This window comes from Fusarium odoratissimum, assembly GCF_000260195.1.
Source record: "Fusarium odoratissimum NRRL 54006 unplaced genomic scaffold supercont1.55, whole genome shotgun sequence".
Classification (NCBI taxonomy): domain Eukaryota; kingdom Fungi; phylum Ascomycota; class Sordariomycetes; order Hypocreales; family Nectriaceae; genus Fusarium; species Fusarium odoratissimum.
The window spans coordinates 115,664-141,422 of record NW_022158735.1 but is presented as its reverse complement, the minus strand read 5'-3'; the positions used below and the strand labels follow the sequence as shown (position 1 = coordinate 141,422).

Sequence of the window (25,759 nt, the reverse complement as noted above, 5' to 3'; positions counted from 1 at the left end):
CTCGGTGAAACGTGGACTCATCTGGTTGTTCATTGTTCTTGTGCATGTTCAACAGCATATGAGTGGGTTGAGGTCGGTCCCAGCACCGGTAGTGAAATAGAACACCTATTATCGAAATATGTACTAGACTGAACTGACAACAGGATATATTGTTCTCCCTGGCAGTGGAAATTTAAGTCATTGTTCACAGATCAATGGCTCTTCAATACCCAAAAGTGTTTGGGACATGGCGATGCCACGACCGACCAAGAGGAACCGACTTCCTTGTTCGGGTTCAAAGCGGGAACCAAGGCTAGAGCAGAGACAAAGGGTAATGGCAACTAAATATAGCCCGCGACTTGGAGCGGATTCTTTCAACTTGAAACGGATCTTGGCTGCCACATATGGGCTCCGCATGGAGAACAAAGAGTATTTGCTATCGAGGCCTGTTGTCATCACAATCATTCACCCGAGTTGCTATTGCCCCACTTCAACAAGACCAACAGTACTTGTGATATCCATTGCCTGTGACGAATCCCAGAAACTTATAAAGCCCTCGCTTCCACTCGTTACATGTTCCAAAATACTCCTCAGAACACCCTTACAGGACACGTCACCATGGCAGAAATAAGCGACTCTCCTCCACCAACGCCAACGGCTCCTTTCAAACGGAGGTTGAAGAACTTCACATCCCCTGGCGAGAATCCCGCGAAATACCGCCCCGGAGGCTACCACCCGGTTAATCTAGGTGATATCTTCAATGATGGCCAGTACAAGGTTATTCGGAAACTTGGAGAAGGGTGTTTCTCTATTGTCTGGCTCGCCCACGACTTAAGGTAAGTTAATCATCCCCCATTCAACACTGAACGTTTGCTTACAATTTGGTAGGAACTCTCGATACGTGGCTCTGAAGATTCTTGTCTCAGACCAGGAGGACCAATCCCAGGAGGTGGAAATACTGCACCATCTTGCCAAGGTTGCTCCCTCGGAAGCACCTCAGAGGACCACGCAGATTCTCGCAGAGTTTGAACACAAAGGCCCCAACGGCACGCACAAATGTCTCGTTTTTGAACCAATGGGCCCTTCCGTCAATCAAATGATTCTGGAATTTGCTTACAGAGAGGACAAGTTTCCGAGTGAGATAAAGTATCCGCCCCAGATGGCAAAACGCATCCTCAGGGACTCCTTGAAAGGGTTGGCTTTTCTTCATAAGAATGGTATCTCTCACGCAGACTTTCAGCCTGGAAATATGCTGTTCTCGCTCAACAACATTGATTCCTGCGATGAGGCGGCCCTATGCCAGGAAGAGACGCCGGACGAGGAATACCGAATTGAGAGACTTGATGGCAAGAAGGATAAATGGGCACCCGAGTATCTGTTGACCGCAGAGCCGCTGGCTAGCCACACGAGCATTGATGAAAGCCTCGAAGTTAAACTAGCTGATATGGGTGGTGGTAAGTACATTCTCTCCTCAGATGAATTTAGTCTAACAGCTATTAGCATACTTCCTCAACGACCCTCCCGAGGAACCGGTAGTCCCTCGTGCCCTTCGCGCTCCAGAGCTAGTCCTCAAAGGAGAATTCGACAAGGCTCAGGATATCTGGAGCTTCGGATGTCTGGTTTTTGAGTTGATCGCTGGACGACATCTCTTCTACATATGTGGTCCATTCAAAGACGAGACCGAACCAGACGACGAGCATCTTCTTGAGATTCAGGATAGACTTGGCCCACTACCCGATGAGCTTTACAGCCACTGGAAGACTTCCTCGCGCTACTACACCAAGGATAGAAAACTGTATAATTGGGCGCTTGGTGGTGCTGAGGAGGGTAAAGAGCCGAAGATGCCGGAACCGTCTATGCTGTCTACTATGGAGGAAGCCTTCGATAAGGAGAGCCCAGAGATGACAGAGGCGGAGGCGCAGGAGGTCAAGAAACTCATTCGATGGATTCTTCAGTATGATCCTGCAAAGAGACCCTCAGCTGAAGAGATCCTCCGTCACCCATGGTTTGCGGAAGATTCAAGTGAGAAGGCAGAGTAAGATTGGTACTGGTGGTAGTTTATGGGAAGGAGGTGCTTGGGAAAGGGAAAGGGATGACTGGTAGTGATTTTAGATTGAAACATTCGCGCAGTAAGTAGTTGGAATTATTGATTTGTGTTTTGATTCGCTAACTACATGACTCTACACGTCAACATAACTTTAACCCAGCGTGAAGCACCTTGACCTTCTAGTTCTTTGGCTTCTTGAAAGCATCCTTGGTGAGCTTAACAACGAAAGCACCACGCTCAATAGTGTTGATGAAGATGTATCCCGACTTGAAGTAAGCATAAGAAGACCAAGTTCCAACAAAAGCAACAGTGCCACCGCCGGGGAGAGCATCATCCTCGGGGTAGATGTCGAACCAGGCGGCTTCATAAACACCAGCACCGGTGGGATCTTGAGGAATGGAGCGGCCGTCGAGGACGCGGAGACCAGCGCCGTAGTGGGACTGGTAGATGTAGTTGTTGATGACGTACTGGTTGTGATCGATGGACTTGGTGGGGTGCTTGAAAACACCGGTCTGCTTGGGGTTCTCAAGATCACGGATGTCCCAGATGAAGGTAACGGGATAACCGTCAGCACCAGGACCCTTACCATCACGCTCATCGAGTTCGTCGTCCATGACGAGAAACTCTTGGTTCTGAGTGTCCAGAACCCAGCCTTGGTGAGTGTAAGAAGCACCCTCATAAGAGATCTTGGAGATAATGTTGGTGACATTAGCCTTATCAGTGACATCGTAGATAGTCAGGGTATCCTCATTATATCCGTAGCAGATATCACGACCCTGGTAACGCTTATCAGGACCACGGTAAACAAGACACTGCGCATCGTGAACATAGCCATCGCCCTTGGCGCATCCAAGAGACTCTGGGTTAGAAGGATCAGTAAGATCAAAGAAGTTAAGTCCAGAAAGACAGTTGGAGTCATTGCGCGGCTGAGCACCAACAGCAACACCGTACTTCAACTCCTCATTGACAACAACATTGTGAGCTCGACCAACAGGCAGCAGGGCAGAAAAGTGGCTGGTGAGATCCTTCTTTGCGTCAAAGACAACAGGACGCTTGGGGTTGATCTTGAGGAGCTTCTTCATGTCGAAGATCTGAATACCATGGCCGACAGCTTCGGATCCGATGATGACGTAGTTCTTGTACGTGCGGATCTCGCGCCACTGGGAGGGGACAGAGTACTCGGGCAGACGGCCAAGGTAGACGAGCTGTCCCTTCTTGGTGATCTCCGCGAAAGCAGTGCCGTCGTACTGACCGATAGCGACAAACTCACGTCCGTTATCGGAAGTCCATCCCCAAGAGGACGAACCTCGACCACCCGTGCTACCAAGCGCAGCATGGCTCAAGAACGAGTAAAGATCAGCCTAGAGATTCGTTAGCCAGTGTAACCGATACCCCCCAGAAGGGTAATACTAACGTTGTGGCAGGCAAAGGTGTTGTTGGCATCACCCTTGATAGCCTCTGCGTAACCCTTGACACACTTGGTGTAGCCGAGCTTGGGATACTGCTCGCTGGCGAAAGCACCAGCAGCCTCCTGCTTAGCCCAGACAGCCTGCTTGCTGGCCATGAGCTTGTTGTGCACCTCGCCCGAGTCGTACAGCCTAGCGGCCTTCTCCTCGTTCACCTTGATCTCCTTGGCGGCGACATAGGAGCTGACAGCGGCGAGGGCGCCGAGGAGCAGAGTGGACTTGACCATCATGAGAGGTTGAGGATGATAGTTGGGGATGGAGTGAGAAGACCAACATGTTTGGCGAGGAGAGGGTGCCTTTTATGTATCAACTGGCGGTATGGCTATCTGGGGATGCAGTGTTGGAATCTTTGTAGATCACGTATACCGGCAATCCTACCATAAGCGATCACAGCCGGAGGGTCAATGCACGTTCGCGCCTCGAGATCTCCCCTTCACCAATCATCGCCTCCCCAGCGTCGCACCGAACCATTATCTCAACTTGGCGATAGTGACGGCATTTCCTGTCTACCCGGAAATACCCCAGATCTGGAAGGTGTCTACCGCACACCCGCTCTGTTATCAGAACCTATGATCAACTCCACAGGCACCACCAAGGTTCTCCATTGCAACCCAAGAAGCCACTCTGCACAAAGAATGTCTTACAAAAGTTCTAACACGCCGAATCTCATTGGATACAAGGTATATCTTTCGCAATCCTTGGCGGCGAGTGTACCAATCCTAGTTCGGCAGGTAAGTTAAGCTTATTGGATAGACTTCTTTTCTCGGACATAGCGCCGATGGCATTTTTTTAATCTTATCTTGAAGTTTAAAGACGCAATGTGACCTTGGAGCGGGCTTGGCGGGGGGTGATTGGAGGAATTGTTATGGGGACGAATAGGGGATTAATGCCGATCGCAGATTCAAGCTTGTTTTTTTGCTCCGCGGTTATCTATGCTTAAGTCATAGTTTTTGTCACTATTTGAAGCGCTGACTTTTGCACTAGACTAGATTATAGCACGTGAGGCACCCCTGACGATCTCTGTACGAGATAATAATAGTAAATGTGCCTGAGCACTGCTCATCGAGGACACGGGCCTGAGAGTTCAACCACTTGAGAGTCCAAGTTCTCATACTTCTCAACCGCGTCATTCGTTGTAACACCATGATCTAACCCACCCTCAGTTCCACCCAAACACTCTGCCCATGTATTCGTTCTTCTAAATGACTTTGGCCACCTTTCCAGCGTTGCCGTCTTTCATGCCGTTCTGCGATACTCTGTCTAGCCAATGATGGCGTCAATCACTGGCGGGCGCGTTTCGAGAAAACTAGTTACGAATCCATTGAGGATATGTCTACTTTCTTGCAGATAGGGGAGATAACAGCCGACGTAGTAAAGTGTCCAATACTAGGAGGAAGCAAACTGATCACTTGGCTATTCTGTGCTCAACATCCTGGTTGCAATAATCACCGAGAGGTGGTTAAGGCTGAGGAAAAAATAGATTGCTTCTCTTGCTTGATCCTTTCTCACAAAAGTTCTTTTTTGTCCCCGGTTATCGTCAAATGACTCATTTAATAGTATTGAACAGTCTCCGACAGTTTTCCAAGTCTTACAGGCCACCACGGGCGAATGAGATGGACCCAAAGTCACCAAGTTATTAATGATCTCTAATCATGAGAAATCCTCGCGTGCAGACTGCAGCATTCATCATCAGGTATGTCTTGCATGTCTATTTTTCAGATGCGATTATAGTTTCTAGGTCTTTGATTGAGGTCATTACGGGCACTTTGAAAACGCAGTGCTATTCGAGGAGGGAACCATACTAGAATAACTGCTGGTTACGGGAAGTTATATAATAGTTTTAGAGCTCATTCAAGATGACAGCTTGACTCAAATTCATTGAATTGTAACATAATGCCCTGAGACATAAGAGCGACCCGGCACTTTGTCTCTCGGTACAAGACACTTCATAGTAAACATATGAAATTATTCTTTAGAGAGCCCAAGAGTCTATTCCATACACTGGCGTTCTATCTACAGCTTGCTCGACTAGTTATCGAAGAAAAAGTCCAAACGTTTGTTACCCTGGTCGCTAGTATTGTTGAGGTAATTCGCTTTTTCGTGCGCAGTCATGCTCTCCCACTTAGTCCTCTTGGACTTATTCCGGTAGGTATAATAGCCCTTGGCAAAAGCATATGCAAAGATAGTTCCCACTGTGATGCCAATCAAGTTCTTGTTTCCGCGATGATAAAGCGGCTTGTCATCCTCACGGTAAATGTTGGACGAAGCAATGCCCGACAATTGGATGGTGATGTTGTACAAAGCCGCACTGATGGCTCGGGTTCGGACTGAGCCGGACAGTCTGGAGCACCAACCAACTTGAGCTGCATGCACGGAGGGCTGGCCGATGATCAAGAATGCCACAGCGTATTGGGCCCAATGCGATAAATTTTGGACCGATGTGTACTCAACGATGAGTAAGGGAAGGACCCAAAGCTGGGTGAGGAGACCGAACAAGGCGATTTGATGGAACTTCTCAGTAAGAAAGGTAATCCAGAGCATGTTGACAGCGGCAAAAACTGTAGCAGGAATCGCCAAGAGCGTAGTGTTGAAAGTACTAAAGCCTAAAGCTCGAAGCGACAACGTTAGGTAAGTTTTAGGCGGTGCGGTCGGAATCTCAAACAGTATGCCAATAGCGTACACAGGCCAGAGGTCGTAATCTTTGAGACTCTTCCAAAGCATCCCTAACGTAATCGGTTCGCGATTATGCATACCGCTCTTGGACGGATCATCCCGAAGAACACGATTAACAATGATCTTCTCCTCACGCTCGGTAAAGTAACCCGAAGGATTCCACCACGTCTTGGTCTGTGTTGGTCCAGGGACGAGGAACAGGAAACTCAGAACGCCAACTACCAAGCTGATCAAAGCTTCCAAGAGGAACAACCAACGCCAGCCCTCTCTCCCAGCGACACCGCGCATATGTAGAATACCGTATGCCATGAACGAAGCAACAACACCAGACATGGAATCGACGAACCAGAAGAGGGCAAGACGTATAGGCATCTCAGTCTTCTTGTAGAAGTACGAGAGATAGAGGATCGAGTCTGGGATAAAACCACCCATGAACAAGCCGATAAAGAAACGGCATGCAAAGAATCCTGCACGGTTATGCATGAAGAACTGTCCGCCCGACGCTAAACTCCAGAGGATGATCTGAACAGGGATCCAGCGATCAGGGCCAAGACGCTTGCCGATCATCTGCGAAGGAATCTCTGCAACGAGGAATCCAATGCGATACATGTTCTGCGCATTGTTAAAGTCGTTGGTATTAAGCTTGAGATCATCGAGTAAATTATCAGCAGCTGCGTTGCCGAGATTACCACGATCGATGTTAAGACCGAAGAACATGACGAGGATCCAGATGAAGATCTTTAGGTCAGTCTTGCGGCGAACGGCGTATTCTTCGCGATAAGTCCATCTTTCGCTTGGGTCGAAGCGATGGAAGTTCTCATACTCTGGTGGTGGCTGGTAGAATTGGGAGAGGTGGGGATCGTCAAAGACACTACGCTCAGTGGCGATGGCGTCGAGGTCGGCGGGTTTGTTGCGACGGGTGAGGGCTTCCCAGATGCCGATGTTTCGGCTGGTATCTTGGGGCTCTACCAGATCGGTCGCTTCGTCTTTGGGAGAGGTGACTTCAAAGGATGGTGCCTTTGCGTCAATGTCTTGATGGACGAGATGACTAGGGTGAGCCATTCTGGGCAGTGAAGGGCCAAATGTCCCTGAAAGTATATAACAATTGAAAGCTTGTAGGAATCAGCTTGGTGACTCTGTATTTACAAGAGAGACAGTTATGCCTCTTATATGTAAACCCTTCCTGTGATTCTTTAAGAATCTGACTGACAACCAGCGCAAACGGTCATCTTCAACGTGATGGTGCGTGCAGATGGTGTGACCAGCCGGGCCCCCAGTTCCAGAGATAACCATCAATTCAAGCCTACTACCTTGTGCATCTCGGCACCGATGATCCGAGAAGCCATCACGACATTATGGGGATAAATGGGGATTGACCAGCTACCCCCAACACCTATTACCATATGCAGGATGCCACCCGGAGCTATGTACCGGCCCTCCCACGCAAAGGAATGTACATATACAAAGGATGGGGGTCTTTTTGGGGGTTGTATACGGTTAGTCGGGATGACAAGCGATAGGCCGTGTTACCAAGACTTTCCCAATCGCATGAGCCAATGTGCATGGCGCAATGACAAACACCGTGAAACTTTGATACCGCGTGTGAGCAGCAGAAGGAGTAATTTCATCAATACTTTTATCGTGAATGTTCACATGCCAAAAGAACTACGTGGCCGTAACAGGCGAAGAGAATACGCCGATTCTTTTGGATGTTTGCCACCGTTTTAAAAGCAAACTGGGACCTTACGGTGGCTGATCGACATATCACTCAGCTTTGATTCATGAAGTCAAGTAAAATGTATTCTTTGTAACTCTAGAAAGATACCCAGTATTCTAGCGATCAATCTCGTGTCCCAGCTATACCAAACGGCAGATTCTTGTACTTTACAACTCCCTTTGTTTCAGGATGCTCAACATCGAGATCCCATTTATCAGGAACTTCCAAACCAGCATCAAGATGATGCTTATTCAACAGCACAGAAACTCCATCCCGGTAAAGCCAGGGGTCATTCGTCCTCCTTTGCCAATCCTCAAGCCTATCCCTCAACTCCTCCAAAACCTCTTTATACTTAGGGTCTTTAGCTAGATTCACAACTTCCTGCGGGTCTTGCTCCAAGTCATACAGCTCTTCAGCCGGGCGGAAGAAGTAATCTTTCAAGTTCCTCTGTCCAATCTTCTTTGGGTTGTCTTCTGAGTTGCGGATATCTTCCCACGTCAACGATCCGTAGATGTCGTTTGCAAATGGGAAATCGAGCCTCCACGCGATGTTGCGATGGTACTTGTAGCGCCGTGTGCGGATGAAGCGAGTGGGCCAGTAGTTGGTAGACTCGTGGAACGTGTGTGAGCCAAATACGTGGTCCCATACATCAAGGTCCTCTTCTTGATTAAGAATCTGCAGGAACGAGCGACCTGATAATTGTTTCTTGGGCTCTTCCGCGGCTGGGCCAAGTGTCCAGTCGAGGATTGTTGGTAGAATGTCCACATACGACACCAGGTTTGTGTTGACAGAGGCTCCGAAACCTGGGTGGCGAACAATAAGTGGTAGCTGAACACCAGCGTCGTATAAAGTTGTCTTTGAGTTCATAAACGGAGGCCCATTATCGCTCATGAAGATGACCAATGTATTCGACGCAAGGCCTGCGTTCTCAAGCTCATCGAGTATAAAACCAATGCCCTGATCTAAGCGACTAATGGCTTCCAGATACTCTGCAAGCTCTTGTCTGGCCCCAGGAGTGTTGGACAAGAATTTGGGAACGACCATATTTTCAGGCCGATACTTGACGCTTTGAATACGCCTGTCAACCGGCTCGTCATTCCCAAAGCCACCACGCGTTCGATCACGATGCGGGTCATGATATCCAACCGTCAAAACAAACGGCCTTTGATTCTCTTTGGACGCTTCAAAGAATTCTTTAGCCTTCTGAGAAGACCACCAGACATCTCTCGTCAAACTCTCAGCTCTCCACTCCCATGGATAAACAGCCTCAGGCCCAACGTGGATCTTGCCAATGATGCCAGTTCTCACACCGTTCTTAGCTAGGATGGCAGGACCAGACTCGATGTGATCAAATGTCATGAAATGATGCTTTCCACTGTTGAGACCATACTGCCCATTCTGGTGGGTATGCAGTCCGGTGTAGATGGTAGAGCGACTTCCACTGCACGAAGCGGTGCTTGCAAAGGCTCTGTCAAATCTTACACCATGGGAAGCAAGTTTGTCGATATTTGGAGTTTTGGCATTGGGATGGCCGTAGCAGCCTAGTTGTTTGCCTAGGTCGTCTGCGACAAGCAGGAGGACGTTTTTTGCCGTCATATCGAAAAGAGCAGATGAATAGCTGAGCGTTGGTTTGTAATGCTATACCACAAATGTGAAATGAATGATATTGAGATTCGTGACTTGTCTTTTCTGCTCAGGGTCTGGGCGCGGAGGTACATGTCGAGGTCCAGGTTGGCGATGGCGTGACGAACGAGACTATGTCGCCATACAGCAAGAAATATATAACCCAGCATCCCACGCAATCAAACAATAGATGATATGTAACCGACATCAAGACGGTGCCGAATATCCGTGCTTATCATCCTCACATCGTGAAACTACCCAGAATTGAGCCTCAATCATGTCGATCAAGTGTGTAAACAACCTAGTGCCCATCTGTCAGATTGGCTCATCGACGGCATCAGAAAAAGCGCACCAATGAGGATACATATAAGCGATTGTGACATCCGCGCTATTTCTGGATATAGCATGGGTGTGAACGGCCGAAGTGTAGGGATTCGGATCCGACTCTCAGGAACCCCCAAAGGCATAGGTCTACTTGCTCATTGTACCGGTACATACAAGGAATCTCTGGGTTTCTAGCACTTGATGGAGTAAAGCTCAGTATAATGACGACAAGTTCTAGTCTCGGAAAGGAGCGATGGCCCGAGATGGTATCAGCACTGCCCACGATTGAACGCTGTGAGGTGCAATGGCAAGAGTGAAGTCACCGTCTCGAGAGACCTTGCTCCGTAGGTCTGACCGGAATAACGGCAACATCATTCCAATCTAAAGGGGAAAATGTAAGATGAAGGCCATATGTCGTGCTCGTGATGGATATCAGTGATAGATTCTGAACCAGCGGGAGTAGATATCGAAGTGAGCATGAGTACTTACGATCTGCCGTGGGATGAGTATATATTTCAGACTAGACTTTGAGGTTCAAAGAAGAATTCCAACTTCACCATCCAAAATAAAGTTCCTCCAAGATGAAACTCGTTCTCATCACAGGCTTATTCTCAGCCATCCTGGCAACCGCCCAACTCACAGGTCCCGTCGGCCCCCTCACAGCCCTCTCCCAAAAGACCCACGAGTGCAACATTCTCGACTACGGCGCTGTAAACGACAACTCCACTGACATAGCAGACGCCATCGAGAAGACCTTCAAGACCTGCGTCCTCCCACACGCTGGAAGCCGTTTAATTGTCCCAGACGGACAGTACCTGATCAAGCGCTCAGTCATTCTGTCAAACGGTACAAATTGGGCGTTTCAGCTCGATGGACTTATCACTTTGGCGTATGGTGGGAACTGGACTGTTGATCGTAAGTTGGTATTGCAGGGCTTTGCGGGAGTTGAGCTGCTGAACGCAACTATCAATGGTGAAGGTGATGGGCAATTCTTGCAGAATGGACTCACCATTATAAATCGTACGTACATCGTCTACTACTCCACTCTTCCGTTTGTTGACAAAGTTACCAGCTGTCGACTTTGAGTTTTACTCACAGAATGGAAAGGGTGCCATTCAGGGACAGGGATACATCTACAGAAACTTGGCAAAGTAAGTCTCCCCCTTCGGCACAGTGATAGTTGCGAAATGCTTATATCCAATCAAGTACTTTCCGTCCTCGTCTTGTCAGAATAATTTCACCCATCAACACTTCTGTTCACGACCTCATTCTCGTTGACAGCCCAAAGTTTCACATCGTCTTTGACTTTGCTGAGAACCTCGAGGTATATCACCTCACCATCCGAGGGGCCAACCTGGGTTCTTATGATGGGGTTGACGTGGTTGGCACAAATTATTGGATCCACGATATCGAGGTAAGAAGCGCTTCAGCTAAACTCATGGATCATATACTTATCATATTAGGTGACAAACCGAGACGAATGTGTGTCGGTGAAAAGCCCTTCCAACCATGCTCTCATCGAGAACTTGGTTTGCAACCAAGCTGGTTCCGGCATCTCGATTGGCAGTCTTAACGTGTCAGCATCTATCGCCAATATCGTAAGTAAACCCTACCTATAAGGCTTGACGGTATTGACTCAGTTCTTTTAGCATGCACGCAATATCAACATCATCCAGGGAAACAACATTGCATTTATCAAGACTTACCCCGGAGGCTCTGGTCACGTTACCAATATCACTTTTGAGAACTTCCGATCCAAGGCATCTCTCTACGGCCTTGATATCAACCAGTATTGGCAGAACACGTTTGAGCCTGATACCGGGGCTGTAGCTTTGAGTAACCTAGTCTTTAAGAACTTCTCCGGTAAGTGCAAAGTTGATAAGATGGCTTCAAAGACTGACCATCATGTTCCAGGATCTGTCGCCGATGGTTCCAAGAGACCTCCTCTCTTCCTGGTAGCTAATGATCTATCATTCGCCACCAACGTCACAGTCGAAGACTTCAGCATCTGGACTGAATCTGGATCCTCAGTCGTCAACAAGATCAGCAACATCTTCGGCCACGGCGATAATTCTTATGGACAGGCGAATGGCATCAAGTCGCTTTCTTCTGGCCAGGCACCTACCGCATACACCAGCACTTACACTGTCACGGCTACACCTACCGGTTGGGCAGCTCCATCATTCCCTACATGGGCTGCGGCAAGCACTGGTTATGGGAGTAAGTTACTTGATGAGCTTTATATGTATATGCGCTGACTATTGCTTTAGCTGATGTGCCCATTCCGGTTTATACACCGGCTGCTCTGTGGAAGCCGGAGGGTGACTATGATAAGCATTACTGGGGATCCTTTTGAGGTACCGACACCGCCAGCGGTCTGTGACACTCTACCAATAACACAGCAGTTCCGGTGAGCGAAGGAAGCGTCTCAAAACATGAGTGATTGTCTTAAATAACTGCTAGCTATGAGACAACCATCTAGTAAATATACCTAAACCCTGATCGTTGTGTTCCCGTAGCTGCAGCCATGTCGATCTTTCCATCCTCAGTAGCCACGGCATTCGCTTCAGCCTCTGCCTTATCCAACTTCTTGTTCTCCCATTTATGAACATATCGCAGTAACAGAGCAAGGAGAGCGACGATAACACAGATCGCGGCATTAGCACTTCCACCTGGGGTGTATTGGGGACCGTCTTTGCTGGGATACATGTAGGATCCGTAAATACTGGCTGTGTTGCCGATCATGTTGCAGATGGCGATGACGGCTGATCGTTTTACCAAGGGACGGGGGAAGGAGTTTGCGACCCATGATACGATGATTTGATCTGTGAAATGTTAGTTGCGGATTTGGGACTGAGGGGAGTTGCATACTCACAAGAAGCAACAGAGCCCATGGGCATGAGAAACATGGCAAAGAAGCGAGCTCCAACGACGGTCGTCGCAGCTGCAATCGCGTTTCCAATAGCTGCTACAAGCATGAGGCAAATAATATGCAGCGATCTATCATTCGTCTTGGCAGAGCTCAACGTTACGCAGACCGAGAGGAGGAAAGTCGCAAACTACAAGATAAGTCAGTAAATCCCACTCTAATTCAAATAATAGTATCTCAAACTTACCCAAGCAGGTGCAGTGAGCCACAGGGTGGTGATCTTTCCATAACCAAGCGTTCCAACAATTGTTGGGAAGAAATATTGAAACGTCTGGGAAATCAAGCTGACGTGCTGAAGAAGAACGAAGAGGTAGAGTCGATAATCGCGTACAGCCAACTTGACACCGTCCCAGATTGTCTTTTCGCCGTAGGCGTCGACTTCGCTAATATCTTGTGCCAAGCGCCATGCTGCGAATGCTCGCTCTTCTTGGGTCAACCATTTGGTGGTGTGAGGGTAATTGGGCAGAGCGACTGCGGCGATGAAAGAGAATCCGATAGCGGCTACGCCTTCCTACTTGCTTGTTAGCCATGCTTTAACCCAATGCCGAAATTGAACTCACGATGATGAAAAGCCATCTCCAACCGGCGATGCCATGAGCTCCCTCAAGATCACCGAGAATGGCGGCACCTAAAACACCCCCAAACATATTCGCCAGCGCATTTCCTGAATAAAGCCAAGCAATGCGCCGAGTAAGCTCCGCTCTCGTATACCACGAACTCATCAAAAACACCGCCCCCGGAAAAAACGGCGCTTCAACAAAACCAAGAAAGAACCGAATCACAATTAAGTGGGTGAAGCTATCAGAAGCAGCATTACACGTCGACACCACGCCCCAAAGACAACACGAAGCACTAAGGTACAGCGACGGCCGAAGTTTTGTCAGGATGAGATTGGAGGGGAGTTGCATGAGTAAATATCCCACGAAGAAGATCGACGTGGCGAGGTTGAAATCTGTGCCTGACATGCCGAGATCTTCTTCGAGGGAGCCTTGTCTTGCTTGTGCGAGATTCGAGCGGTCGAGAAAGTTGAGGAGATACATGATGACGAGAGTTGGCATTAGTCGCATATCGACTTTGCGGAGGAGTTTCTTGTCGAAGTCTTTTCGCCATTCTTCGGTTTGGTTGTTAAAATCCCATGATTCGAGGTTTTGCTCACGACCGGCGGCGGGGGTATCGCCTTCGTCCATCTGGACGGATGCCTTGCCTGTGTCCATTATTGCGTCAAGAGTACTGAGTGGCGAATAAACGAGATTTACTACTTCAGTGAAAGACGAAGAGAGTTGGGGGATAAAAAGACCAAGACTTCAGCTCCAATGACGGTATATAAAGCCCTCCCAAACGAGAAAAGAGCAGACCCGGCACAAGTTTCGGCAAAGGAATACACCGAATCTCCATCATCATTGGTAACATTTCACCAAGATCAGCGAAAAATGTAACATCACCAACAGTCTGGCCAACGAGAAACAAGGTGATTGCTTGAAGTCGGTAGATCATCCCCCGCAATTGACGAGACTGCCCCGCAGCTGAGTCGGGTTGATTCTGGGGTAAAATGGGCACGAGCAAGGTCTATGACTCGGGGAACAACCAGTGGTGTCATGATGACCCGCTCACTTGTGGGGAGGACGCTGTTTTTTTCGTATGTGCTGTTTGATGGGTGTTGTACGGATTGGGATGGAGGATGTGAGGGTTGTATTAGGCTGCACCTACGGAGATAACATTATGGAGTTGGATGCATTTGCATGTTCTCTTATCCACAACACCTGATTCCGAGATGAACCAGATCTCACCGAGACAGATATTCGATGCGGAAAACAGATCGCTGGCCGGGCTGATGCTGTGACCCGACAGGCAGCATTCTTAGGTGAGTACTTCTTGCGATGCCTCATCGCTGATGCGAGAAAGCTTCGCACTTTCACCGTGCGGTTTAGACCACTCTCGGAGCCAGAAGTAGCCATCGACACAGTCTCAAAAGCATGCCGAGGTACTTTTGCAATGTAACTTCCGAGATTTCCTATCTTGAAGCGCGAATTGGGGTTTGAATGCAACAGTAAACCGATGCAGGTATTCCCGTTCAACCAATCAAGTGCATTGTCACTATTAGGCAAAATGGATGTTGTGATCGGCAATGCGGAGAGCAAGCAAACTGCATATCGGACAAAAGACCGATAAATGCTGGGTTGACCCAACAGATGCTGTCACCTGATATGTCTCGAGCCAGGTAAAGGCGGTCATAAAAGCAAGAGCTAACAGTTTCGCTCGGTCATCGAGGGGCGTTGAGCCTGGACTCTATGGCCATGACTTGTATATATAGCATTTTCAACCATCGCCTCATTGGCTTATGAATAAGGAAAATAGCCGCTTGTCAACCTAATTATGTGTGGCGATTAGACTGCTAGACTAATAACCCAAAAACAAAAGCCTCTGTTAGTCAGGTAACAAAAGAATAGGGCCTATACCACTTCTTAACATCGTAACTATAGTTTCTTAGTTTTAAATAGGCTTATATTAATAGAAATTAAAAAATTCAGGTATGCTTAACTTAAACAGCGATAAGCTTAGTTTGCAGCTTGGAGCATACCCTATCATTTGACCTCACGTTGGTCACGGGACAGAGTAGCGCAAAATATCAATTGACAATCCCGATCGAGAAGTCGTGATAAGCGTTACTGCGCTAGGATGGAAGTAGTCAATTGATTGCAATATTCATATACTGTCAACATTAGAGCTCATCTCTGATGGATTCAAGCATAGCCTCAGCGAGTTGGTGGGGTGATCAATATCAATGCTTAATCGCTCACTAATTCTTAGCAATGCCAAGAAAGAGCAAGGGTCCTTGAACTCTATTTCGCAGACTCGATTAAGTTATCATCAGTGACTCTATTAAGACAACATCGGACAATTTCTATTCATTTCAAAATGTGTCGATGAAAGCGACAGATCTGTTTCTCTTTAACCCCCAAGGATTACATACGTCGTAAAAATATGCAGTGGCGCCAAACATCCCTTTCACATTTCCTTTGAGGGTTTTCATAGTCAACTGCAATACTAAGATGAAAGCGGTTTATTCGGCTGGAACGGTGCAGTCTAGAGTAGTCGAAGACATCAAGTCGTTGGGAAGTACGATAACCTATGACCAAAAAGGATAGTTCAAGCGACTTCCCCGCAAACCCATGGATCGCGACAAGGGGGCTTGATAAGATGGTCACGATCATCTACCCTGGCTTCTGCAAAATTACGAACAAGCCTATCATCAAGCATAACTCAATCTGTCTCCCGCATCTAGATCGATTATGGAAGCGGGAGCCGACTCTAGTTTTCGATTTGATGTCGCTTGTCAATTTGACAAGTGAGGACGTAACGACCAAGACTTACGCTTGGGCCTTGGGACGGTTGTATAAGTAGAATAACTATATAAGGCTATCCGGATGTTATTAGAGAGAAAAATAGATACCATTCCAGTTTGTCACATTCTCAATTCTTAAACAACTCAATGAAAGCTCCAGGTTCGATCTCTAGCCTGCTTCTGGCAGTAGCTCTTCTGGTTTCACCAGGCTCAGCTGCTTCCAAGAAGTCAAACAACAAGACAGTCATTGCAGACACCGTCTTTCACAATGGATCCATTTATTCTATTGATCTTCTCTCTACAAAGTACACTGCTCTCGCCGTCAAAGATGGACGCATTGCCTTCCTAGGCGACGAGGAAAGCATTCAGTCATACATCGCAAAAAACACTTCGGTCTTCAACCTTGAAGGCCGCATGATGATGCCTGGTCTCGTGGACGCCCACATGCATCCCCTGCGTGGCGGAGCGAGTCTACTGAAGTGCAACATGAACTTTCAACCTTTGGGCCTTGGTAAAGTCCTTGAGAAAATCCAGAGTTGTCTTGATGACGACAAGGATAAGAGTAATGAAGACTGGCTAGAGGTTATCTCGCTTGACTACTATGCCTTGGTCGACGATACGGGCGGCGTTACGAAGAAGGACTTGGACAAGCTCAAGACAAAGAGGCCTATTCTGGTCGCGTCAGCTGATTCACATACCTTCTGGGTCAACTCTGCTGCGTTGACGGTATCATCTCTCACAAGCAAGACCAAAGACCCACGAAACGGCAAATTTGAGCGACTTGCGGGAAGTCAAGAACTTTCAGGAATTTTACAAGATTCTGCGACGAGTTTATTAGCAGGCCCGGCGCCACCAACGGCCGAGGACAACATTCGATCTGCCAGAGCAGCATTGAAGCTCCTCCGCGAGGAAGGCGTGACAAGTTTCCAAGAGGCTGCGTCCAGCGAGGATACAGCTCTTGCGTTCGCAGCTATCAAGAAAGAGGGAGGCCTAACCGCTCGTGGCTTTTTCGACTACCTTGTCCAACCACCTAACAACACTGCGGGAATTGACGATCTAGTAAAGGACGTGGTCAACGTTACTTCTACGTGGAACGACAAGAAGGAGTTGGGCCCCAAACCCTCTATGAAGTGGCACGCTGTCAAGATGTTCATGGACGGCGTTCTCTTATACCCCGCGAATACCGGATCCCTCATCGAGCCATATTTTCAGCCTGTGGCTAACACCTCCATGTGGGCACCCAAGTCAGACTTCGGACCAAAAACATACTGGGACAAGGAACTTCTCAGCCTGACCCTAACGAAGTTGTTCAAAAATAACATCGACGCCCAGATTCACGTGGACGGAGATCTAGCTGTTCGAACAGCCCTCGATGCCCTTGAGGAGCTCCGCAACAAGAACCCCAAACTTCGTGATTACCGTGTTGGATTTGCTCATAACGAAGTAACTGACCCTTCAGACTGGCCTCGCTTCGCTGAACTCAAGGCCGATCCTATCATGAGCTTTCAATGGTCACAGGCCAGTTCAGTTTGGCTCCCAAACGGTGTCAAGAGCATGGGTCCAAGACGTTCGCATTACATGGAAGCCTTTGGAGAACTTGCCAAGTTTGGGTCTGCTATAGTCTACGGTAGCGACTGGCCGGTACGTTATCACAAGATAGATTTGAAGAACATGGACACTAATATCATTCGTAGATTGATCCTCTGGATGAGTGGCTCGCCATCAAAGCCGGCGTCACGCGCTCAGGCGATCCCAAAAACCCCAACTCCCCGGCCTCACAAGGCGCTCCCTACAACGGCAACGGTCTTCCCGGTCTGACCCTCACACGCGATCAGGCTATCCGAGCCATCACGACCGAGAGCGCTCGCTTCCTTCGCGCTGATGCCTATATCGGATCACTTGAAGTTGGAAAGCTTGCAGATGCTATTATTCTAAAGGCCAATTACTTTGAAGTCCCTGAGCAGCATATCGCTAGACAGAAGACGCTTTTGACGATGGTTGGTGGTGAGGTTGTATATATCGCTGATGAGGTTGATTTCAAGAATGGTGTTAATCCTAAGTTTGAGAATGATGATGATGTTGGTAGGATGATTAAGAGGAGAAGTGTTGGGGGGATTCAGGGGAGAGATTTGTCGGATGAGGGGAAGAGATCTGTGCAGCGTTTGCAGACTCGTGGGGCTTGTGTGCATTCTCATCATCACTGAAAGCAAACAAGGCTCGCTTGATAGGTTACGCTTCTCTTTGTCCATTTTCACATTAATCCTTTAAGCCCATCCTCAATCCTTGACCACTGCCGGGGTGTGAAGAAACCAGATAACCAATAATTGCCATCAAGATCTCTAGTGTGAATATTGACAAAGTTCCTCATTGTAATACCAGGATTGAGCGACGAAGCATAGTGATGAACTGGCCTTCCAGGACGGTTCTTCCGCTGGTTATCTTTAACAGCTTGAATCACCGCTGGTCCAAAGTCCGCAGCTGTAAAGAGATCGACCTTGAGCCTATTGTTGGTAACCAGGAGTTGACTACCTGGTGCAGCGAAGATTGGTGCTCTTGTTTTGCCGTCATCCCAACGTTCGCGAAAGAGCTGAAGGATGCCTATCAAGTTCGACTCATCCAGCTGTTGCAACAAGCCTCGGCGGCTCGCGAGAGCTTGCTTTCCCAATGGTCCATGAAGGTCACTTGATGCGATATTGACGAAGGACCCTAGGATCATGTTCTGAACGTAAAAGCCATCAGAATTCTGGAGTTGAGATAATCGGGTGCGTGCGTCGATCGGAGTTGTCATGCTGATTGGACGGGGTGCTTTAGATAAATCGACCAGGGCGCGGGTGAGCCAGGCCAAGATGGCATCACTTGGGCTGACCCATGGATCATCCTGGTCTGAGTGCTCTCCCTTAATATCCTCTAGCGCCTGCTGATGGAGTTTGTCTACCACGTCTTTTGGCAGGCAGATGATGCGGCTTTCAACGATCGGCTGAGTGAGTATGATCCAGAGCATACGGACGACGAAGAATATGAACGCTATACCAGAGAGAATTCGGGCTTCACTAGCTGCATACTGTGGTCCGGCTTGAGAGATAGCTCCAAGGTTGTATAGGACATCATCCTTAGCACCGATGATATTTGGGACACGTTCTTTGTGACCAGCGAGTACTGCTGACCACGCTTGAACCAAATGAGAGAATCCAACTGCGTCAAAGAGAACATGTGGCCACGTAACAGTAACAAGTGTCGCATCTTGGAAGGTGATAATGTGAAGACCTATTATAGGGATATCCCGACTCGTATAATCTTTCAGCGATGCTGGTGTGCCGGGCGGTATACCAAAGTTTCGAGGCCCCGACGCGCCTGGAAAGGTTGACGGTCGACTAGTCATTTTCGGCAATATATTTGCGACGGTATGCTCTTCGATGCTGATATCGTAATGTTGGTGCGAGTAAGACACGGCTGGTCGTTCATTCGTGTAAGTAGTTGGGACATGAACCTCGAGAGCTCCTCGTTTGTTATGTCCATTTCTCAATCTTCCACCAAGTTTGTTCCAATCGCCAATGGTAAGCAATTCCGATAGCGATTGGTGAAGTTTGTCAGCATCCAAGACGTCGCTGAAGCGCATGGTCCAGGCCATCACGAGGAATTTGAGGATGGACGCATTGTCTATCATGTGCGTGGGGTACACAATGTCGTCTGACGGTGAGTTTGAAGAAGCCATATTTTCAGATGAATTGAATTATGATAATGGACTAGAATGAAGGTATATACTGCGAAAGACTAACGAGATATTTTACTAGTCGCGCTCACCAAGACCCGAATCTCACGTAAGCGCAGCCCTCACAACCCTCTTAACGCAACATTCCTAGATCTTTCCGAATCCAGCATTTCCAGGAACCTTGCTCTGCGCAGTAGTAGCCTGCGTAGACCTCGCAATAGGCAGTCCCTTAAACTCCGACAAAAAGCCAGTATCCTTCCTGTTGAAAGCACCAGACGAAATGAAGATATTACCCTGGCACACGCGACCGAGGTACTGCTGAGTAGCGCTAGCAGCGGCGTTATCAGGGCAACTGTTGAGTTGGCCCTTGAAGTCGGGGACGACGACTTGCTTGACGTTCTGGAAGACATTTCCTTCAAAAAGACCCTTGCCGGCGGTGTCGCCTTCGATGGCGTGGCCGTTGATGTCGCGCCAGACGTTGTTGACGGCGTGGAGGAAGGTGGTGGCTGAGAGGGCTGGGCCACGGCCTGCTGTGTGCTCGATGAGGTTGTCTATGTAGTATCAGTATAGCCCATGGGTTGGTACTAAGTGAAGACTTACTCTGAAGGGTGATTTGATCACCCTGGCCGACCATCTCGATGGTCCAGTAGTGGTAACCGTCGCAGCCAGCGGACCACTGTGTGCGGCCATCGATGTGATTGTTGGAGAGTGTGATGCCAGTGCTCTTGTCGCGGCCAAAGACGTAGTGCTGACGACCAAGCAGAGATGTCTAGGAATGTTAGCAATCCTTCGGGCCATCTGGATAGCTGGGCTTACGGTGCAGTGATCAACCCAGATCTTGCTAGTGCCGGAGAAGGTGAAGGCATCACCGCCCCAGACATATTGAGGGTTCAAGTTCGTGACATCTATCACAATATTAGTCATCAAGCATATAAACGGCCAGCAGTGTACTCACGGATGTTCTGAACAATAATGTTCTTGACATTAACAAACCGCAATCCCTTGCCCTTTATAATACCCTTATTTCCAACACCAATAATCGTCTTATCAGAAGCGACGTTGATCCCACTCGTTCCAGCCTTGCTGTACGTAACATCAACCTTGGGGTTGTTACCGCACCAGTTCCCAGCAGCGTTGATAGCTAACTGACATCCCGCCCCAGTCTTCCACGGCGCACATCCCTTCTCTTTAACAGTACCCTCAGATCCGATGAAGTCATATGTTCGGTCAAGCACAATAACGCGGGGTGTCTTGTCGGTGAGATATGTTACCAGCTCTTGGATGTTCTTGGGCGTAACTGCTGCAGCGGAACCACCGCCCGTGACGCCTTGGGCGAAACCTTGTGCTGAACCGGAGACTTTTTGGGCGGTCACGGAAGTAAGGAGCGCTGTGAGCGCGCTGAGGCAGAGGGTGAACTTCATGACGGCGAGTCGGTGATAAGGTTGAATCCTGCAAGCCAAGAGATCGGCTGGAGAACCAGTCTCGTCTTAAGTGAAACAATCATCTGAACAATCGTCTCAAAGTAAAGGGATGCGCGGATTCGTCGGATTATTCCTCGGAGAAATTGCCCTATGCGAAGTTATCTAGCTCCTTGTTTCAGTTAAGTCTAAAGCACGGTCGCGGTGGAGAATATTATTTCCGTCAGTAACAAGCCACCGAAGCCTTATACGACCCTTAATTTCGTTAGCTTCGTTACAACGGTCGCGACTATCGTATAAATGCCAGTGACATTCATTCTTGCTAATGTGTAGGGCGACTGTTTATTGGAAGATATCCAGATCCGATCATCCAATCTAGTATCAAACGGGACGATTGATATGCGGCGTAGCTGAAACAACGATGTTCCTAGATCGTATCGTATCCAGTCCAGACATCGGACGAGGAAGTGGATTTGTATTGAAACGGAACATTCCGTACGCCCGAGGAGGCTTGTCGAAATGACAATCGGTAGCATAAATCATGGTGAGGCAGCTGGCATGGGTTCAAAGAGGATGCTATCACATATGCGCTCGAATAACCGACCTCTTCTCACAAAGTCGGCGAAGTTAACATTTGTCCTAACTTATATCTCTAGTACTCATATCTTGCCCACTGTAGTTATCTAGCCCTTCCAACAACTTGCATCTTATTCATCGCAAAGCAATTTGCGCAAACAGTTTAGCCGTCTCTTCAGGAATGCTCACGAAAGGAAAATGACCCGAAGACAATTTCTCAACCTGATCAAAGCCCCCAGCCTGAATAAGCATCTCTTGTAGCTCTGGGGGAACAGTCTGATCTTTTTCACACATGACATATGTCTTAGGAATCGTGACGTCAGAGTTGATAAACTCAGAGACGTCGCTGAGACTCTTTTGGCTTTGACTTCCTAGGACAAGTTTCCAAGCTTCATCTTGTTTGTCGGGGGGGAGATCGCTGAAGAAGAGAGGCTTTGCGGCTTCCGTCATGTGAAAGATTCCATCCTGAGTTAAATTTGTTTGTTTGTGTATTTTTCGTCTGGGTGGCTGTAACGAAGCCAAATCTCCTACTGGAGCAAAAGACGTGCTGAGCTAGCTAGGTACAGGATACCCCGCTTCCTTCACCATCCAGCATACCAAGGCACAAAAGGCGCTGTATTTTCTCGAGCCCGTCACCCGTCAGCGGGTTCGGGGGCATACTGTCGACTTTTTCCACCGACCAGAATTCTCTCACGCATCGCTACATCTGCTGACGCAGTCCACAATCTCCAGTAACCAAGTTGTAGCTCGTAGTCGTATGTCGTGGCGGCAGGGAAAAACCTTGGGAAGGAATCAGAGGCCGGCGGTGCGGCTTGCCTTCAAAGGGGAAAAACCCATCGCAATCGGCGTCGTTGATCGGGAGGATGTCGCTACCGATGCCACGGGCACCGTCCTCCGATATCTAAGGCGTTCTGGTTCTGAGGTGCCGCCATTAGATCCGACAAAGGTGTTGTCAGAGAAGGCGAACTCTCCAAATTCCTTCTCTGAAAACTGCTGTTAGGGAGCCGATAGCGTCCCCGCAGTTTTTGTGTGGTCGCGTGGCCTGCAGAAAATCCCGCTCCTAGCACCGCACTAACAGTGCGTGCCAAGAAAGAATTTTTACAGGAGAGAGTTGATCCTGAGTTAAATTATGTCAGCGGAGGTATATGCAGGGTAGGTGGTTGACATACCTCGTGCTCGAAATATGGCATTGGTGGTGCTGGCTCCGTGTCGCCTCTGGCATTCTTCCCTCTCTGAGCATATGCAAATCCGGCTACCGCGACATAACCTTTGATACCCCCAGAAAGACCTTTCGCTTGACGCTCCTCAACCGTATGCCCCTCAATGGCGAGCAATCCGGGGAGGCTTCCGTAGCTGTGTCCAAATATGACAACCTCAGACCCTTTGCCGAACTCCGAAGCTAGCCGGTCGTGGATTTCTTTAACATCATCGAGAAGACCCTTGTTGGCCAACTCTTTGAACTCCGGGCTTGCAGGATCTTTGGAAGTGAGGTTTTTAGTGACTGTCAATCTTGGGATGATGACGGTGAAACCGTCTTGCTCCAGGATGTGGCCGACGGGTTGGTAGACCTCGGGACTGCAAAAGCCGCCTGGCACGATGACGATGACGGGCCTGCTCTCTGCCATTTTGTAGAGGTGGTAGGATGAGGATGGGTTAATGGGAATACGGGACAGTTGGATTTGCGTAAGCGCCCAGTAATGACTTTATATGGCCAGGTAAGCGCTAGACGGAATACCGCTTGTAAGCTGATGTGTACCATATCTAGTATAGCCTCAAGTAAGGCCAACCGCCTGTACTCTCAGACTTGAGCTTGTTCATGTGATAATTTCCTGAAGTCCAATTGGCTGCGATAATTCTGCCAGCCTGGCATGTCAATTGTTTGCAGCTTACCAATTGCAAAGGACCCACCATCTACATAACGGCCAAATCTCACCTTGAACCAGAGGGATGAGCGCTGGGAAAAAGCCATGAAACACATCTGACCATCAGCTACCTATCGCAAGGTTGAAGCTTTGACCAGCCGAACTTTGGAAGAACCAGCGACTTTAGTCATACAATAATCATTACCGGCTTCAATGTCATCTACCCTTTCAAAGTCCACTATACTTCGATACAGCCTATTTTACGACCCCAAAAGCGCCGCTTCATTAAACATATCAGGGATAGTTCTTGCGAATAGTAAGATGGCTCTTCAATGTATTCTTCTATACTTGCACTTTTCCTAGCTCTGCTAAAACCTTCTCTTCCATCTCAGCAAGTCTCTCAACTTGAGATACTCTGTCTGTTGGCTGAACTGACAAGCACCACTGAACGACTTTGGTGAACCGTCTACCGACCAAGCCGGGGAGTTCACACTTGATGCGTCGTAAGAGATCAGGGGCGAAATCCTCGTCTTTCCAGACACCGGTTGTCGGCAATAACTTCCCGTCTGGCGATCTTGGATGCTCGACCTTTTCCCTTGCGCTTCTCTCCAAACTATATGCTGTTCTCCACAAGCCAAGCTCTGCCAACATGACACCAAGACTACAGATGTCATACTCGATTACATAGCCCCTTTGCAAATACTCTTCAGAAGTCCAATGAGAACTTACAACGCGGGGATGGCGAAACAGGTCCCAACCCTGTGTTTTGCATGGTTTTCGGGACGGTTTGCTTGGATGATTCAGTCGAGCAAATTCAAAACCGACAAGAGCTAGACTGTCGATTTCGACTGGCCCTTTCCCTTTCCCAGTCTGTTTTTCAGCTACTCTGTTCTGGCTGGTTTCACAAAGGCATCTGCTCTCACAATGTCCTCTTGAATCCACTGGCAAAAGCCCAAGGATAAGACTATGTAGATAATCTGACAGGGTCAACTACTAGGGTTATAATATATAACTTATTAGCTATTAATATAATTTCTTTATATTAATTAAGCCTAATATATATTAAGTTTACTATTAAGAGGTATAATACTTTAATAAGCTTAATAATACAGCTAATATAATTTACTAATAATAATACTAATATAACTTAATTTAATATAATTAGACTTAACTATTATATTTTACCTTTAACTTAAGTGTTATTATTAAGTTTAAACTTTATAAGAGGGTTATTAGTAATAAACCTTTTTTTTATTATATATATTATTAAAGCTCTTTTATTACTTTATTATTAAAAGTAAATCTATCTTAAATAATAATTTATAAAAATATTATATTTATTTAAAAGTTAATAATATAGTTAATAAGTAAGTAAGCTAGATAAGTAAGTAAGCTAAAAATCCCTTAACCTTATATCTAATTATCTAATTAATTAATTCTTAATTACCTAATATATTATAATCCTTAAATAAAGCTAGAATCCTTTTTGCCCTTTAGGCCTTTTAAAATAATCTAAAACTTATAATCTAATATATAATAAATATCTATTAAGTTAATTACTATACCTTAGGTTACTATTAAGATAGTATTTAATTATAATATAATTTTATCTTAAACTTATAGAAATTATTTAACCTAGAGGAATAAATAATAATCTAATTTATTCTTAACCTAGATTTATAAGGATTTCTCTTATAATTATATTTTATAAAAGAAATAGTTAATTTTTTACTTATAAACTATAATATATTACCTATTAGTAAGTATTAGGCTTATAACTTTATAAAGTAATAATTAAAGCTAAAGATATATTTATTTTATAAATATAATTATTAAAGAGCTAACGTGGTTAATAAGCATGCCGACTAGACAAGTATGCCGATTAAAAATCCCTTATCCTATATTATTTCTATCTAATTAGATACTTCTTAACTACCTATTATATTATAACCTTTAAATAAAGCTAGAATTCTTCTTGCCCTATAGGCCCTTTAAAATAACCTAAAATTATATCTCTAATATATTACTATTATATATTAGGTTAGATATAATACCCTCTATAACCAAAGGAATAGTATTTAATTATAATATAA

General features: G+C 47.1%; 10 protein-coding genes across 11 annotated transcripts; 3 read left to right on the top strand and 7 right to left on the bottom strand.

Moving 5' to 3' along the window:
- Positions 1-552: 552 nt before the first annotated feature.
- On the top strand, positions 553-2,147 carry FOIG_15631 (CMGC/SRPK protein kinase; the record flags this gene model as incomplete). Its single annotated transcript, XM_031217015.1, has 3 exons — positions 553-815; positions 868-1,433; positions 1,480-2,147. 3 exons carry the CDS (start codon positions 553-555, stop codon positions 2,016-2,018), a joined length of 1,368 nt encoding a protein of 455 aa, XP_031053319.1. The 3' UTR covers positions 2,019-2,147.
- On the bottom strand, positions 1,599-3,841 carry FOIG_15630 (uncharacterized protein). Its single transcript, XM_031217014.1, has 2 exons — positions 3,441-3,841; positions 1,599-3,387 (listed from the first exon to the last, which is right to left on the bottom strand). The coding sequence occupies exons 1-2, from the start codon at positions 3,720-3,722 to the stop codon at positions 2,206-2,208; spliced, it is 1,464 nt and encodes a 487-aa protein (XP_031053318.1). The 5' UTR covers positions 3,723-3,841; the 3' UTR covers positions 1,599-2,205.
- Positions 3,842-5,520: 1,679 nt separating this feature from the next.
- On the bottom strand, positions 5,521-7,227 carry FOIG_15629 (uncharacterized protein; the record flags this gene model as incomplete). The annotated part of the gene is made up of 1 exon (XM_031217013.1): positions 5,521-7,227. One exon carries the CDS (start codon positions 7,225-7,227, stop codon positions 5,521-5,523), a length of 1,707 nt encoding a protein of 568 aa, XP_031053317.1.
- Positions 7,228-8,005: 778 nt separating this feature from the next.
- FOIG_15628 (uncharacterized protein) lies at positions 8,006-9,478 on the bottom strand (the record flags this gene model as incomplete). Its single annotated transcript, XM_031217012.1, has 1 exon — positions 8,006-9,478. The coding sequence occupies one exon, from the start codon at positions 9,476-9,478 to the stop codon at positions 8,006-8,008; it is 1,473 nt and encodes a 490-aa protein (XP_031053316.1).
- Positions 9,479-10,410: 932 nt separating this feature from the next.
- Positions 10,411-12,185, top strand: FOIG_15627 (murein transglycosylase; the record flags this gene model as incomplete). Its single annotated transcript, XM_031217011.1, has 7 exons — positions 10,411-10,849; positions 10,902-10,980; positions 11,036-11,243; positions 11,293-11,427; positions 11,479-11,692; positions 11,744-12,049; positions 12,100-12,185. 7 exons carry the CDS (start codon positions 10,411-10,413, stop codon positions 12,183-12,185), a joined length of 1,467 nt encoding a protein of 488 aa, XP_031053315.1.
- Positions 12,046-14,551, bottom strand: FOIG_15626 (uncharacterized protein). Of its 2 annotated transcripts, XM_031217010.1 has the most exons (5): positions 14,466-14,551; positions 13,319-14,324; positions 12,946-13,269; positions 12,705-12,888; positions 12,046-12,654 (listed from the first exon to the last, which is right to left on the bottom strand). In XM_031217010.1, exons 2-5 carry the CDS (start codon positions 13,970-13,972, stop codon positions 12,308-12,310), a joined length of 1,509 nt encoding a protein of 502 aa, XP_031053314.1. In that variant the 5' UTR covers positions 13,973-14,324; positions 14,466-14,551; the 3' UTR covers positions 12,046-12,307. The 2 variants fall into 2 exon arrangements, with proteins under 2 accessions (XP_031053314.1, XP_031053313.1); XM_031217009.1 differs by lacking the exon at positions 14,466-14,551 and having other exon boundaries at positions 13,319-14,449.
- A 1,697-nt stretch (positions 14,552-16,248) lies between these two features.
- FOIG_15625 (uncharacterized protein) lies at positions 16,249-18,305 on the top strand (the record flags this gene model as incomplete). Its single annotated transcript, XM_031217008.1, has 2 exons — positions 16,249-17,742; positions 17,796-18,305. The coding sequence occupies 2 exons, from the start codon at positions 16,249-16,251 to the stop codon at positions 18,303-18,305; spliced, it is 2,004 nt and encodes a 667-aa protein (XP_031053312.1).
- A 47-nt stretch (positions 18,306-18,352) lies between these two features.
- Positions 18,353-19,813, bottom strand: FOIG_15624 (uncharacterized protein; the record flags this gene model as incomplete). The annotated part of the gene is made up of 1 exon (XM_031217007.1): positions 18,353-19,813. The coding sequence occupies one exon, from the start codon at positions 19,811-19,813 to the stop codon at positions 18,353-18,355; it is 1,461 nt and encodes a 486-aa protein (XP_031053311.1).
- Positions 19,814-19,930: 117 nt separating this feature from the next.
- Positions 19,931-21,371, bottom strand: FOIG_15623 (uncharacterized protein). The gene is made up of 4 exons (XM_031217006.1): positions 20,766-21,371; positions 20,627-20,715; positions 20,411-20,579; positions 19,931-20,361 (listed from the first exon to the last, which is right to left on the bottom strand). Exons 1-4 carry the CDS (start codon positions 21,229-21,231, stop codon positions 19,958-19,960), a joined length of 1,128 nt encoding a protein of 375 aa, XP_031053310.1. The 5' UTR covers positions 21,232-21,371; the 3' UTR covers positions 19,931-19,957.
- A 419-nt stretch (positions 21,372-21,790) lies between these two features.
- Positions 21,791-23,467, bottom strand: FOIG_15622 (uncharacterized protein). Its single transcript, XM_031217005.1, has 2 exons — positions 22,974-23,467; positions 21,791-22,269 (listed from the first exon to the last, which is right to left on the bottom strand). The coding sequence occupies exons 1-2, from the start codon at positions 23,427-23,429 to the stop codon at positions 21,940-21,942; spliced, it is 786 nt and encodes a 261-aa protein (XP_031053309.1). The 5' UTR covers positions 23,430-23,467; the 3' UTR covers positions 21,791-21,939.
- Between the last annotated feature and the right edge of the window lie 2,292 nt (positions 23,468-25,759).